Raw genomic sequence first — 16,809 nt, forward strand, 5'->3', positions numbered from 1 at the left:
GAAAAAAAGGTACCAATAGATCTGGCGCTGAGAGCCTTTGCATTTCATAGGTACTCCAAATTCTTATGATCCATGAATACCTCAACCAGAAAACATGCACCTTCCAAGGGATGATCCCATTCCTCAAAGGTGGCAGTTCCTTGTGACAGACTTCATAATTCTGTCCCACAGGTATCGACTTTCAGAAGCAGGATGCACAAAGATGGAGAATGCTCAGAGATCCATGATGCTAAGAGCACTGCTCTGATCACAGAGTCAGAGACGTCTGCTTTGAAAATGAAGGGTTGTCAGGTCCGGATGAAATATGACGGGCACTAATGTAAACGCTTCTTTCAGTTTATCAAAAGCAGACTGGGCTTCCTGATTCCAAACAAAGGCAGTGTCCTTCAGGAGCAGCTGGGTAACTGAACCACCTTCAAACACCCCTTGATGAAAGTGGCAAACCTCAGGAAGCACCGGACATCAGAGATGTTTCTCAGAGCTGCCCAGTCCACAACTGCAGACACTTTTTGGGGATCCATGCTTCACCCATTGGGGGAAAATGATATAGCCTAAAGTCAGAGGTGCATTGAACTCTCACTTCTTGGGTTTCCCATACAAGTCATTTGCTCCAAAACACTTAAGTACCAACCAGATGCATTGGTCATGAAGGGCTTGATTTTCCAAGATGAGAATGTTGTCTAAGTAGATCACTACAAACTGGTCCAGAACATCCCTAAATGTGTCATTGACAAAATGCAGGAATGTGGTTGGGTTGTTGGAAAGACTTGAAGGGCATGATGAGGTATTCGAAATGGCCACAGCAGGTGTGAAACTACCTTCCAATCATGCCACTTGTACTCACTTAAAATTCTCTCTTTGTAGTTAAATAAACTTGTTTTATTCTTTAATCAAAACTAATTGAGTGTTGTCTTTAAACTGAACTGTGTGGGTAACTCCATTTAAAGTGGCAAACGGTTGTATGTTGACCCTTTACAGGAGGAACAAACCTCCAATATCTGGACTGTCTACAAGAGGGCTGGACAGTGCAGAACACACATTTTGTGAGGAAAATCCGGGACTGGGACTGTGTTGGTGTCACTCTGCAAGTGGTAGCCAAGGTGGGTGTAAGCCAGAGTGTGACTGATGTGTGGCTGGCAGGCTGCAGCTATACACAGACGCTCAATGGTGTTACCTGCTGCCTGGAAGGCTGCTCGTGAGCAGCCCAGGTGGAAGCCTCAGCACAAAGCATTGTGAGGCCCCCACGATTGCAGGGCAGGTTGACACAACCTCTTACCGGTCTGGACTTCACCCTGGAATGTCATACCAATGTACAAAGTACATGGGACTACTGAATCCCTCCATTATGCATTAATTAATTAGGAGAGTTAGAGTTCTTCTTTTTCAGTACTGTTTCCCTATAGCTTTTGATTGAGTCAGCTTACAGCAGGTGGTTAATATGTTTTTCTTTTAAAAGCCTCTTTTTCTTAAACTTCTGGCCATGAAGTGGATGATGGGAAAGGAGGTAGGATAGGATTGTTTTGGGGGGATTCAGTAGTCCCATTATATGAAGTTGTGGAAAGAGCTATGTAAGTGGAGTGCTGAATCTCCCCAAAACAATCCTATCCTACCTCCTTTCCCACCATCCACCTCATGGCCAGAAGTTTAAGAAAAAGAGGCTTTTAAAAGAAAAACATATTAACCACCTGCTGTAAGCTGACTCAATCAAAAGCTATAGGGAAACAGTACTGAAAAAGAAGAACTCTAACTCTCCTAATTAATTAATGCATAATGGCACAATAATAATGGCACTCCACTTACACAGCTCTTTCCACAACTTCATTTTTTCAGATGGGGAAACTAATGCAAGGCACAATTTTATTCTAAAAGGATAGTTTAAAAGGAGAGAAATTGAAAGGAAAAAAAGATTTTCAGCTGAGATTTGAAATGATTTGGTACCACTGAGGTGAAGAGATACACAAAGGTTGTGGCAGACGGTACAACTTCAGAGGAAAAGGTTTTCAAACCAACTACAGACAGATTTTGTGGAAGTGTGAAAAGACACTGACATCCCATAAAGTGAAGGGGGAGACCACGGAGTATTTGAAACACATTGAGCAATGTGGCCACACTGTGTGAGAGAAATTTAAGCACATATTTTGGGACAGAAAAATGGACATGGATAAGGCACTAGTCACAAACACAGCAACTTTAGCCTCAATTCATTGGTGTGATGCTAAGCCCCTGCCTTTCCCTGGGGTTCTTATGTCACTAGACCCTGCTTAGAGAATCTCTCTTTGTATCAGGTTCTAGAGAGCTTTTCCCAGACCTGAAGAAGAGCTCTATGGAGCTTGAAAGCTTGTCTCTTTCACTGACAGAAGTTGGTCCAATAAAAGATATTACCTCACCCATCTTATATGTCTCATATCCTAGGACCAATATGGCTACAACACAGAAAACGTGTAATTATTTTCATTCATTCTCACTACTGCCCACAGAGTTCTGAATGGCAGCAGTAAACCTGACCAAAATTATACTCTGATTCGCAAAGTTCTGAGCAGCAGTGGTGTCCCAGGGAATGCCTGTCTGCAGACTCAGGAGAACACTATATTAGATCACATTAAGAAACTCACTTTTGTAAACATAAAAGTTAGAAACTTAATTTTAATTAAAGTTTAAATTCTGCAGATATTGATGGGTTAGGACCTCAATTGTCAGGACAAGCTTTCTACTCACCAGTGACTGATGGTGATGGGGGGGGGGGGGGGTAATGATTATGGGTTAATAACTGAACAACTTTTTTAAGCTTACAAGAATTAAATTAATGAAAAAATAAAATTGAATTTTGCTGTGCTAGAGAAGTTCCCACACATTTTCACAGTGTGGAGCACATCTTAGAACAACTGTGTGTTGTAGATAATCTACCTACTCACTGGTGATTGCACAGACCTCCCCCACACCTTCACAATTCCTTAACATCCCTGTTGCAACTACAGCAACTGCTCGCCTGGATGAAGTAATATTAGGAAAGTACTTATGTATTTTTAGCTTCTCTTAATATAATTTAGCAGCTGGAAATGAGATGCCAGAACCATGTGACCATCTAGCAGTCTGTGAATCACTATCAGGAAATATCAAAACAAAAAATTTTGTTTCAAAACAACATTTTGAAACAAAATTACAGTTTTCATTTTGACAAATAAAATATATTCAAATGACTGTCCACTCAAAACATTTTCATTTTGGTCAAAGTTTTATTTTGAGATTTCTGATTCAAAACTTTTTCAAATTTTTCATTCCTTAAGAATTTTCTGATATTTTGACTTTCGCTTCTGATTTGAAAGGGAAACTAGTTTAAAAGTACTGAAGTTTCCAGCAGGCCACTTTCTGCGCACCTATAATCACAAGTCAGAGATACAGGGAGTTGTAGAAGTTAAATCTGTATGCAAGTGTAACTTTCAGGTTTCATGTTTAATTTGTTAAAAAAGTTAGATTCAAGTCAAAGAATTTCTAAAGGCCTAGCCATTACCATCAGATAGATTACCGTGGACATCACATGAGAGGTGGGTTTTGCATACCGCATAAGATTCCCTGTGTCATCCTACTAAATACAAACCCAGAGATTTTTAGGCCTCTCAGATTTGCTTCCCAGAGGGCAATACATCAAACTGCAAGGTAGTCAACTACCTTCATCCCACACTGGAGGAAGATTCCTGTACAACTATCAGCACCAGTGATTAGGCATCTCAAGGCCATATTTCCAGAAGTGTTCAACACTCACATCTGGTGCTATTTTTTTTTTTTGTTTGTCTATTTTAAAACAACAGCTCAGCACCTAGCAGCAACCACTGAGAACAATGATGTGCCGGGGCTGAGCACTTGTTAAGTGGGGCCCCTCAACTTCAAAATTGGTGTAAGTCTAAAAAAAAGGTCAGTAACCAGATATGGAAATATTTATCCTCCTTTATGCCAACTTTCCAAGTGCCATTTTGCGTAGCACCAACAAAGATGGCTGCAACCGGCCCTATACCAAACAGGAAAAACTACATTATTTAAGCTGTCCTGTGCACCGCTTCACCCTCCCATATTGACAGTCTGGGCTTTGTCCCATTTCTCAACAGGACAGTTAAAGTCTCAAGCAAAGACAAAGAACAATGAAGTTAGCTGTTCTTAGCTGCATATATGAATTCATTAAGAATCCTATTTTATGTACCACCACCATGATTTTCTCTGCCCGTCAACTTCAGGAAAAGTGCTGTGAGCAACACTGACCTCCATACCTGGCCTTCAATGACCTCACAAAAGCATTTGACTCTATCAATCATGAGGCAGTGGAGAATTCTCCTTAAATTTGAATGCCTGCCAAAATTTATTGCGTTCTGACTCCTCCATGACAACATGTTTCTGACTGTTGTCAGCAATGGATCTGAAACAGACCCCTTCCTAGTCAAGATAGGAGTAAAACAAGATTGTGTCAGCTCCAACCTTTTTCTCCATCCTCCTTGCAGTCATCCTTCTTCTCATCCGTGACAAGCTCCTCTCTGGCCCGGACATTCAATACAGAATGGACAGCAAGCTCTTCAACCTCAGTTGCCTCCGATCCAAGACAAAACGATCACTAAGGCTGCGAGTTTGTCACGGAGGTCATGAAAGTCGACCTCCGTGACTTCTGCAGCAGACAATGCAGCTCACCCAGGGGCTGCCTGAGCAGCTTAAGCAATCCCTGAGCCAGCCGCAACAGCCACTGCTGGGGCAGTCTCGGGCCACCACGTCCTTCTCCCGCAGCGGCAGCAGGAGTTTGGGTGTGGGCTCAGGGCTGGGGTGCAGGACGGGGTGAGGCCTCTGGACAGCGCTTACCAGGGGGTGGGGGGTAGGCGGGATGACTCCCTGGATGCGGTTCCCGGCTGATTGGAGCTGCGGAGGCAGCGCTCGGGGCGGAGGCAGCGCACAGAGCTGCCTGGCCACGCCGCCACCTAGGAGCAGAGGGAAGGGGATGTCACTGCTTCGGGGAGGCGTGAAGCCAGGCAGGTAGCATGCCAGCCCTGCCCACACGCACCCACTGCACCCCTGGGCTGACCCCCTCATTCCCTGCAAGATTTAGTCAGGGGTATATAGTACTAGGCTATGGAGAGGTCACCGGCCATGAATTTTTGTTTACTGCCCATGACCTGTCCATGACTTTTACTAAAAATAGCCCTGACTAAACACAGCCTTAACTATCACTAAATCAGTCACTGAACTCCAATATGCAGATGGCTATGCCCTGTGCGCTCACTCAGAATATGACCTTCAAAAAATAGCCAACACTTTCTCTGAGGCCTATAACCAACTTGGTCTCACACTCAACACCAGGAAAACTAAGGTACTCCACCAACAGGCTCTGAATCACCAGGATCCTGCTCCGGTAATTCAGATCAATAAAGAAACCCTGGAGAACATAGAGCACTTATTTTACCTCGGCAGCTACGTATCACACAAAGCTGACATTGAGGAGGAAATTCAACAGTGCCTTCAAATGCGCCAGTGATGCTTTTGGACACTTGAGAAAACATCTTCAAAAATCGTGACATTAAGAATCAAACCAAGCTTCTCATGTACCAGGCCATTGTTGTCCCTGCTCTCTTATATGGTGCTGAAACCTGGGTCACGTACAGTAGACACCTCAAGGCTCTTGAATGATACCATCAATGGTGCCTCTGCAAGATCTTCCGAACCAGTGGGAAGACCGAGGCACCAGCATCAATGTTCTGTCCCAAGCCAAACCTCCAGCACTGATGCTATGATCATCCACCAACAACTCCACTGGGCTGGTCAAGTTCTTCGAACGCCAGAAAATCGAATCTTGAAGCAGGTCATGTTCTCACAATTGTGCCACGGCCAATGGACAAGGGTGTGGTGGGAGTTCTTCAAAGACACCCTCAAAGCCAACATGAAGAAGTGCAATATTGACAAACTCATGGGAAACCCAAGTCCTCAATGACCAAAATGGAAAAGGACTTTGTGGCAAGGATCTCAGTATTTCGAGATCCAACAGAAACAGGAAATGGAGAAATGGAATAAAAGGAAAGAGCACACCGCAGCCCCACTCAACAATCTTGATCCACCCCTTCCACTGGGAAACGTCGGCCCCAACTGTGACAAGATCTGTGGATCCTGGATTGGTCTCATTAGCCACCAGCAATAACTGACTATCATTATATGGAAGAGAACCATCCTTGAACCCCGAGGGATCGTGGACTACTATACTATTTTATGTTTCTTTTTCTTGAAAATTACAGTGTAGTATCACAATTTAAACTGCTCATTTCAGCATTTTGAGTCACCTGCCATATACAAACATGGTGGTCAAGTGAAAAACAGTTTCCACTAAAACTAACACAGTCAGTGATCTAGGTTGTTTGAACATTGCACCGCTATGTGGTAAAACCTTGTAGAACCCCTGTATTTACCCTGCCTAATGGTTCCTGCTATAAAAGTCCTGGGATTTTTTTTTCTGAGACATTTTAACCCTCTACATTGTTTGCAGCAGACCTTTGAAATTTTGCAGGGAGGAAGCCCTCAGACAAGACATGTGCCTTTTGCTTGTGCCATAAAATTCTATTCAACGTGGCTAAGTTGTAAACTGTTAAGCCACCACTTCCCTTCTTTTACTTGCATTACTAAGGAAAATTCTGACAACATGCCAAAATTATAACCGAACGTGAACATGGTAACAAACAGAGCCTAAACTGCCATTCAAACAGCAGTGGCACAAATTTGTACTCAAAATGCCAGGGAACTACGAGAGCAGCCTGGGATGAGGGGAAGAAGAAGAGAGCCAGATCAAACTTCCCCCTGACCACAACCTCTGTCACATGGCTTGATAGGTCCATTTTGCCCTCTGGGGGCATCACAGGGGGCAAGTGTGTCTCCAACCCATGGAAGAGGTGGGAAGACCCAGGCTAGACTCCCTGTAACCCCCGCTCCACCATTTTGGAAGAGTAGAGAGACCTCCCCCCCCCGCCAAAAAAAAGGGGGGGGAGGGAGGAAAATCCCAAGGCCTGCTTCTTGCACACTCTTCCAGTGTCACTTTCTGACACCAATGCTGAATAGTAAGTTCTTGGTTTGTTTGTTTATTTTTAAGTTCTTTTTCTTCATTTTCCATTTATTACATCATTAACTACAGCTTTTGGAATATGAGGGACAGTTCTGAGATACTGATGGATTTCAGAACTGAAGATACTCCAGTAGTCTTGCTTGACCCCTGTATAACACAGGGGGTGATGTAACACATGAAGTTCTAAAAAGTGGCTGGTGGCCGCTAACATCTTTAATAAAGAAGTGAAGCCTATAGAAACCGCAGCTCCCAGCTATACAATTCTTCATCTTGACGCAGACAGAAGGCTGCTGGAATCAAGACTGATCACTGCATACTAGCAGCCACAGTACCCATGGCCTACACCTCATAGTCAGAAGGTAAGATCAGCTCAAACATGCTCTGCCTTACAGATTTGACGCCCCTCAGCTCAGGAACATCTGAGCTCCTGATATGCACATTTACCATTCTTTTCTTATTCTGGACTCCACTATTTTCAAACTATTTTAATACCCCTAAAAATTCAAAGAGTACAGTATTATAACAATACCACTAAGTGGCCTTAATGAAGCTTATTGTCTGTGACCTCTCAATGCTAACTTACCTTCTCGCCACTAGAGTAGAAGAAGTATCGCAATCGGACAATGTTACAGTGATCCAACTTTCTCATGATCTGGAGCTCTCGGTTCTAAAAGAGAAAAAGCACCATATGGTTAGAAAAATTGTTTTGTTTTGTTTTGAAATAGTGATGTTACGGTGTAGTGTGCACCTTAAATGTATTGGCCAAGAGCACATGAAAGCCGCTGAATCAGGGATGCATTAGGAATGGGGTGTTGAAAAGAAAAAGTCTGGAAGTTTAAAGTGGCTCCTTTGTCATAAGACCAAATGTGGTTTAGTCTGTCACATGTTGCTCCTCATTCCTCTTCCTCCAATTGTTTTAACTGTAGTATTCAAGGGTGCAGATTTTCTTAAACTAAAGAGCACTGTAATTAAACAACCAACCCAAGGTGTCGAGCACCAGAGCTTGTTGCTGTCAAGCAGATGCAATAAATATTGTATTCAAACTCAGTTAGTTTTCAGTTTGTATTTTCTAAGCTTTGAAAGCTACATATTCTAGTCTGAATGGTCAGCAGGCTTGAACTGTCCACAGAGTGGAATGGTAGTGATTTCACAGTTAAGGCTGCAGCAGGGTTTTAAATCTTTATTTTGAAGATGCTGTAAAAGTGATAAAAAACAGAACAGACGTTAACTGACAATAGTTTATTTTTTTCGTGTTGGTTTGGAGCAGTATGGGTAGATACAACTAAGTGATCAAAAATAAATTCAAAAATTTTAAAAGTGATTCCACCTGTTCTTGGAACCTTTTTGTCAGAAATTTCTAGAGTTCATGGATCTGATTTCTGGTTTGGACAATACTACATAGAAGCAGGTACTCTCTTTTTCTTCACAATGTTTCTAAGCCTCTACTGAACAGCGGAGAGAGAGAGAGACAGACACAGACAGACAGGTAGGTGAACACATTTCCACACCAAATACTCCTGTTGCCTAAGGCAGTTCCCTGAGCTGGGAATCAGACAACCATGCAGTCAAATCTCACTTCTACTGACTAAAGTCTAACAAGATTTATACAGAACAATCAGAAGGACACTCTGTTTTGCTTGGCAGAATAAAGAAAATTACTGTTAGTGACTAAACATCTCCACTTTGTAGCAATCCAAAAAAGCAATTAATTTAAAATACATTTATAGAGCACGATAAATGTGCATTAGCTCATGACAGATGACAATGGTCCCTGCCTCAAAAAGCTTAAGACAAAGTGAGATGGTGACAAACACAGGTGTGTAGGGAAATAGACTGCTGCCCCACAGTGATGAGCCAACAGTACAAACAAAGAAACAATCCATTTTCCAGAGAGTCTTACACTCTAAATTCAAAAATAAATGAAGGGCTAAAGTGTGGATGGGGATAGAACACAAAAGGAGATGTAAATAACAAAGCCATGCCAATTCATGTATTGTTATTGATACATTTCCCCAACACCATCCCCTAATCACTTCTCCCATGTTCTCTTTTCCACATCTCTCTTTTACCTCTGCCTAAACTGTAGGAGATAGTGTAGCATATCAGTAGCAAAAAATGTTCAAGCTTTATTAAATAGAGACTAGTCACTATAAAATCAGATCTGAAACTAGCTTTTTATACACATTCAATTTTGAATGTACCCCTACACCTTAACTTTGCCAGATTTCAACTAATATATCTGAAATTTGGCATGCAGCATCTTAGTCAAGGGAAAAATCTTTCTGCAAGACTTGGGGCAAATGGGAAAAGAAATTTGAGAGCTAGAGGGGGGGAGGGTTAAAAAAATTCAGGCTAGTTTCATTTCTGGGTCATTTTCTTAACTTTTTTTTTTTTTTTTTTTTTTTTTTTGCTTTGTCACATGCCCAGCCAAAACAGCTTGATTTAGAAATATTAAATTTGTCTTGTTAGCACTGTTACCTCTGACTAACTTCGGGAAGATTTGGGAGGGAGAGAGTGTTTCCATAAACCGACGTGCACATAGCTAATGTCTGCTTTATAAAGCATCACTGTCATAATATGGACTTCATAAGCCATGCATCAGCCCCCCCTCCCCAATCATTACTCTGCAAACTTCAGAAACTGCATGTATCATATGGAGATCTTAAAGTATGCATGGTTCTGACCCTCAGTTCAAGAAGCTTCCTGCCTCCTGCTTCAAAATCCTTTACCATATACCCTTAAGAACAGGTGCTATCTAGGAGGCCTTGAGTTTTAATCCCATCACTGCCATTGACTGACTTTAAATCACACTTTGTATTATATAGCACTTTACAATTGGTGACATTTCACAATACCATTATGAAATTGGCAATTATCTTTGTTTATAGGTAAGGAAACTGAGGCTCAGAGAAATGACTGATCAAAAGCCCCACTGTTTGTGGCAAATCCATGGAAACAACACAGGTTTTGTGTATGACAGGCACATAAGCGTCTCAAATTACCTCTCTAATGTGCTTCATTTCTAACCGGGAGAAGCCCGCTCCGGTGGGGAGAAAGAGAGAATAGAGTTCAATTCTTCAATCATTCTGTCCCTGATCTCTATTAAGATTGCTAAAGAGGAACCAAATATTACCAGCTATGATAGCATTTTCTGTAAGGCACATTTATTCACTGGGAAGAAGAATGAGTTCATCAACATTTCACACTAACCACTGGACATTCATCATATGGTATTAGCTTTTAGTCATTGGAGAAACAGGTCAAATCTGAACCACTGATCCTAAATACGAAAGGCTCCTTATGCCATCAGTCATTGAGCTTTCTATTATGACAGCAATCTTAATACTTTCTGGAGGGTTTTCAAGGTGTTCACATTTCCATTGGAGTACTGAACACAAGATTGGAAATCTGGAAGTTCTGAGATTGAAACCCAGCTCCACCAGTGATTTTTTCATTACATGACCTGGGGCAAGCAATGCCTTTGTTTCAACAGCTTGAAGATGGGAACAGTAATAATTTCACACCTCCAAGGGGTACTGGAAGATAAATCAATGTTTGTACAGTGCTTTGAATGTGTAAAGCACTACACAAATATTATTATTTCAAAAGTATCTTTATAAACTCCTGAATAAGTGTGTGTACTCCAGCTCATACTGTTGCTTCATGAACTTAGCATCTGTATGCCTGATACCATATAATAATACATTCTGGAAATCAGCAGATGTTATTCTAATATTGTTACAAGTTCTATTGTGTCTCAGTAACCCATTCCAGGACAAGTGCGATCTCTGCTGCTCTGACGCCTCCCACTACTTGCTCCATCTCCTTAGGCGCTCTCCCTAACCATCTGTCTCAGCTCCATGAACAGTTCATTATTGAGTGGTGACAGGAGAGTTAATTCAACCAAACACACAGTAAAACTAACACTTCACATACTAGAATCTAACAGGATAAAATGAAGGATTTTTATTTCTTTAAAGTAAAACCTAACCAATCTCTGAATCACAGTTCACCTGAACAAATTAGATCAGAAATACATAAACAGCTGTGAAATTACAACAATTATTGTGACAGGGAACACATACTAAAGTTGATGATGATTAAAATAAAATAGTCTAATGCTAAAATATGAAATGCAGTAAGCTTTTAAGGACCCATTTTTCTCATATTAGTACTCCCAGCATATAAATTTCCTTGAACAGCCTAAATAAACAAAAGCCACTCACTTTACAAAGTAGCATCTTACCAAGTAGTTCCCATCTACAGTGACTGTTCTTGCCTTGGAGATCACTCAAATCATAGCTTTTGAAATAAACAGAAAAGCTCCAAATAAAATGTCACAAGCAGATGAGAAAGTGTGAATGAAATACAGCATATAAAATCAACTTATATTAGCAGAGAGCCTTATTACATAAATCAGTGATGACTACCTTACATATAATTATAACAGATACAATGCTTGTCTAAGTACAGTGTAACTAAAATCATTTCAGAGACACAGCCAAGAAAGGCTGACAGAGCACATCCAAAGTAGAGGGTGGATGAAAACACAAGACCTCTGCTCATACCCAGTAATGCCTCTTTTTTGCATTCCTGAAGCAACAATCCAGACAGTGACTTGGGTGATAAATGTGTAAAGACAAGCTTCGCCTAGAACAGTGGCTCTCAAACTCTGGGTCAGGACCCCAAAGTGGGTTGGGACCCTGTTTTAATGGGGTCACCAGGGTGAGTGTTAGACTTGCTTGGGCCTGGGCCCGAAGCTGAAGACTGAGCCCCACTACCCAGGGCTCAGTCTTCGGCTTCAGCCCTGGGCAGTGGGCTCAGGTTACAACCCTCCCCCAGGTGAAGCCCTTCGGGTTTGTCTTTGGCCCCCCAACCAGGGATGGCAGGGCTCAGGCTTCAGGTTTGGCCCTCCAGCCCAGGGTGGCAGGGCTCAGGCATGCTCAGGCTTCAGTCCCCCCTCCTGGGGTCGCGTAGTAATTCTTATTGTCAGAAGTGGGTCGTAGTGCGATGAAGTTTGAGAACCCCTGTCCTAGAATATCTTTTATCAACAATCCCACCAAATGTTACTATACCAGTTTTCTCAAAAGCAAGGAAAAGGCTTGGTATAAAAAGGCTTTTAAAAATTTTCTTTGGGAGTAGAGTATGGTTTTTTACACGTTGTACATTTCCAAATTTCTACAAACCTTTGCTTACCATAGCTACAAACCATAGGGTAGTTAGTCTAAATCAGAACTATGATCTCACTAGGCATTAGTGAATGTCCAGCCCTCATTCCCAATTGCCACACTGGAGAACAAAATAAAGATTCATTTATAGTGAAATAAAGAATTCCTGAAGCACACATTCTTTTGACAGGTTTCAGAGTAACAGCCATGTCAGTCTGTATTCGCAAAAAGAAAAGGAGTACTTGTGGCACCTTAGAGACTAACCAATTTATTTGAGCATAAGCTTTCGTGAGCTACAGCTCACTTCATCGGATGCATACTGTGGAAAGTGTAGAAGATCTTATTATATACATACAAAAAGCATGAAAAAATACCTCCTCCCACCCCACTCTCCTGCTGGTAATAGTGGTCACGTTAGATAAGCTATTACCAGCAGGAGAGTGAGTTTGTGTGTGGGGGGGTGGTGGTGAGAAAACCTGGATTTGTGCTGGAAATGGCCCAACTTGATTATCATACACATTGTAAGGAGAGTGATCACTTTAGAAAAGCTATTACCAGCAGGAGAGTGGGGTGGGAGGAGGTATTTTTTCATGCTTTTTGTGTGTATATAATAAGATCTTCTACACTTTCCACAGTATGCATCCGATGAAGTGAGCTGTAGCTCACGAAAGCTTATGCTCAAATAAACTGGTTAGTCTCTAAGGTGCCACAAGTACTCACATTCTTTTGAGAAACACTGAGCATTAAGGGGCTACAAACAGATCTCTTTGCAACTTATTTTCAGTTTGTGTTATTCAGCTAAAACCAGAATGAAAGGGGGGGTGTTCACACGTGAATCTAGAAAGTTAAACTCTTAAGTTTTTCTTGGTGACAAAATTATAAAACCTGATGTGCCAGAAGTGCCCCTTCGGTAATGATTATTCTACCAGTTCTAAAACACTTTTCCTAGACCGGAATGCCAAAGAGACTACCTATACAGCTTATTATTTTAAATTAACCTGTTTGCCCATCCCACATTTCAGTTACAAAAATTGACCGGACATGCTCAGATTATAATAATCCTGTAATATAACAAATAAAGGTTGCTTCATGTCTTCTTTCTAGCCTTCTGGAAGAAGCGCTTTCTCTAGTCTCCCCCATAGGTTCCCCACCCAGCCGTGAAAATTCATCAGAACACAAGTAAACTGCAATGGATTTAGAACTGGAGAAGCAGGAAATGGGCTTGAATTACTGTACTCTGCTATTATAGAGCAGGAAAACAGCTTTTCTTTACAACAGAAGTTCACAATGTTATTCACAGTATGAACCTTTCCTTGATCAAGAGATTGATCACAAATGGAAGGCACTGTGCCTGGTCCCCCTGCTTTCCTAGACATACGCCCTAGCTGCCTTTATTCTTTACTAGGTGCTTCCTAGGACAAACCTTTCCTGCTGGTGTCTGACAGTTCTAGTCTCACTGGTATCCCCACTTGCTGAAGACAGGCCTTGCTTTGTTTCCTCTTATTTATAGCAGCAGCATATAGGAGATGGAGTTACGCTTGCTTTACCTCATTTCCACCTATATTCTCAGATAGTTTAGTGCTTCTGAACTTGCATCTACCTTGAGTTGGAACAAGTACAGTGAATGAAGAAGCTGCTGAAAGCTTTTGTATAGATCTCAACTGTATATTCATATCAACATGTCATCTGGATCCAGACATGCAGGGAGTTCCTTCAGATAAAGGCATTTGGGTTTGGGTCTTTGTGCTTCAGAATGAGTGTTTTAAAACCTCAGGAGAGTTCACTGAGGCTGGTTTCCTCTGCCATGAACATCAAAACTTGTCTACACAAGTTTAGCTTAGTGGGTTAGACAAATGGAACATTGTACTCCACACATTCAGGAATATCTACATGTGTAGACAAGCCCTTAGGGACTCTAAACCCATTCTACCTCATGTGTCTTACCTGGAGACAGGCCCTAGTTCTTCAGAACAGACAAGGCGTATTGAATCTTCTCTAATTCACTCAGACTGCAATGCAGGAATGAACCACTGCCCACTATTTCAGCAACAGAATTCCTTTGCTGAAACAAGTTAGGCCATGGCTTTAAGTAATGGTCCCTTCCGGCCTCGGAATCTATGAATTTGTATCATGTTATATGGTTACACTGCAGACAAATGAAAGCGGACCCAAGGACAGTAAAAACTTCAATAATTTCAGTGTTCTTGTCCTGGTCCTCCAGGAACCTTCTAAGCAAAAATTTTGAAACCATCTTACCACTGATGTCAAAGCACAAGTGGATAACAGACGCTTGCAGGGTCAGGCCCAAAGATAATCATTTTTAGGAAGGCCTTGACCTTCCTACAAGATTGTTAATCCTTAGAATAGCATTGTTCTTTTTGTTAGTAGGGAGATTGTCGCATCTATCCTGGATTTTCCATGAACACAGCTGTCTCTTGTACAGTCAGAGACAGAGAGTTCTACTGGTTTTGCTAGAAGCTGCACTTCTGCAAAAGTAACGAGTGACTCACTGCAGATAGGCGGAATCTGGGTGCCCGGTAAGATGAAGGCTTTATGGGATCTGCCCAGGCTTCAGTTCCAGAAGACTCTCTTGTTTGAGCTTCAGTGACTGACCTGGGGAGTGCAGGTAGGTCCAGTTTTCTAAATGTACACACACACACAAAATGTCTGCATCTTCCTCCTCTTTCCCCTCATCATGATCTCCATCCTCCCACAGATCATCTTCTTCAGCCAAGGTCTCCTATTATGACCTTATTAGGTTCAATTTCCTCTGTATACTCCTCAAATGGTCGGAGGAACTAATGCAGTCTTCTCAGCCATGAGCTAGGAAGGCAGTGATGGAGCAGCAGAGATATTCCCCTTCTGCATTTGTTTGGATGCCTGAATGGTAAAGTGTAAAAACTCCACTGAATCTAGAATTATTGAGGAGTCTTCTGTACTACAGAATTTTGTTCTTTGTGGTGAAGAGACCCATGTGATGTGATGATGAGATCTTGTAGGGTAGGGAACATTGGATTTCTGGCCTCCTTCTTATTCCCCTCTTGCAATGAGGGCCGTGAAGAGCAGGACAATGAGGGACAGAGGAGCAAGGTTGGCTTTGTGGCCTTGTTTGAGCAAGCCTGCCTTTGTTTAGCTGGGGATGTTGACCTGATCAGACAAATTGCTAAACAAATTGCATCCCTGTCCCCACCTTGGACATCATCAACAGAGGACTGGTTCATCTGATTATGGCTGAGTCGCTAATCAGGTGGTTTCTCCTGGTATCCAAGTAGTTCTTCTGCCCCTCTGCGAGGTCTGTTCTTCCTCTCTTCCAGGGGGAATGCCAAGTAGAGCAGCTTTTCAGTCTCCCCACCTGGGTTGCTACACAGGAGTTGGTGAGGGAGTGCCTACTAAAATTGCTGCTGTTAAAGAGAAGCTACCACTGTCAGAATAGCTGTTTTGAACTTCCTCCACTACCATCACATGGATCAAACAAGCAGATTATTTTGTGTCCCTTGAGTGCTTCCGGTGGCCGAGCCCCCAGGTGTGCTTCTGGAAGTTCGAGGGGCTGGGCTAGAAGACTTTCCTATCCTGCTAGCATAACAGAGCAGATTGTGCCTGTTCTGTCTTGGTCCTGAGTGATGATAAAGTCAAGCAAATGTAGGGACAAAGCTACGCTTATATCTGCTGTCCTCCCTCTCCATCTTGCTATGTCTTATAGTGGAAATTACCTTTGCCGCAGTGGCTGAAAATAGCTGAATGGAACTTCTGGACCTGTTTACTAGATGAGTCCACCTCTGGGCTCTCCAGAGTGTTTCCAAAAGACAGCCTTGATAAGGTAAGGAGCTCCTCCTCCCAACTAGCCTCCCTCCACATTTGAAGAAGAAAGGTGCAATGCTAAGTTGTATAGGGGCCTGGCAACGAAGACACATGCTGGCCACATCACCTTTGCCTGGTCAGCCACTTTGGATGCCAGTTGCAGGAGTCTGGCGCATATAGGATGTGCTGTGACAGAGCATTTCTTAGACCTCTTTCTAGCCACCTTCCTACTAGAGAGTGAGATTCCCCCCACACACATATGCTGAAAAACAAACAAGTGGAAGTTTGAGATGGTTAAACCTTATTATATGGGGGTTTATAGCCATCAAGACCTGCTCGCAGAGAAGAATTATAATCCAAGCACCTAGATTTGCTGTAAAAAATCAAAGCACACCATAGCTGCAGTAAAGGGAAAGTGAATCTAACAGTGTTCGGATGAAGAACTGTCAGACTAGATACTGAGCCACAGTGCTCCATAGGCCATAACAGAGGATACCATGCTGCCAAGGAACAAGCAGAATTGATCAAAATCAGCTTGTTCTCCCTGAACCCCACTAGCAGAGGCCAACTCCTGCAATCTCTCTCACTAAGAGCCTAACCTAACCGATTATATAGAGATAGCTGGCAACCAAAGCCTCCCACACTTTCAAATGTCCTCCTGAAATGTGTCCCAAACACTCCCATTCATTAGGTCATGCTGTCCCTACTCCCTACAACAGGTTATATTAACTGATTCCTAGAGACAGAAATAAATAAAAAACAGACACC

At 42.3% G+C, this 16,809-nt stretch overlaps 1 protein-coding gene across 8 annotated transcripts in view; it reads right to left on the bottom strand.

The window, feature by feature from the left end:
* The window catches only part of GSK3B (glycogen synthase kinase 3 beta), a 273,947-nt gene that overhangs the window by 134,638 nt on the left and 122,500 nt on the right, over nucleotides 1–16,809 (bottom strand). For all 8 annotated transcript variants that reach the window (XM_043538734.1, XM_043538732.1, XM_043538733.1 and 5 more), the window contains exon 3: nucleotides 7,659–7,742. In XM_043538734.1, coding sequence (XP_043394669.1) covers nucleotides 7,659–7,742 — 84 coding nt within the window. The remainder of the gene's footprint in view (nucleotides 1–7,658; nucleotides 7,743–16,809) is intronic.

The sequence above is a fragment of the Chelonia mydas genome, chromosome 1, assembly GCF_015237465.2.
Source record: "Chelonia mydas isolate rCheMyd1 chromosome 1, rCheMyd1.pri.v2, whole genome shotgun sequence".
NCBI classification, from domain to species: Eukaryota; Metazoa; Chordata; order Testudines; family Cheloniidae; genus Chelonia; species Chelonia mydas.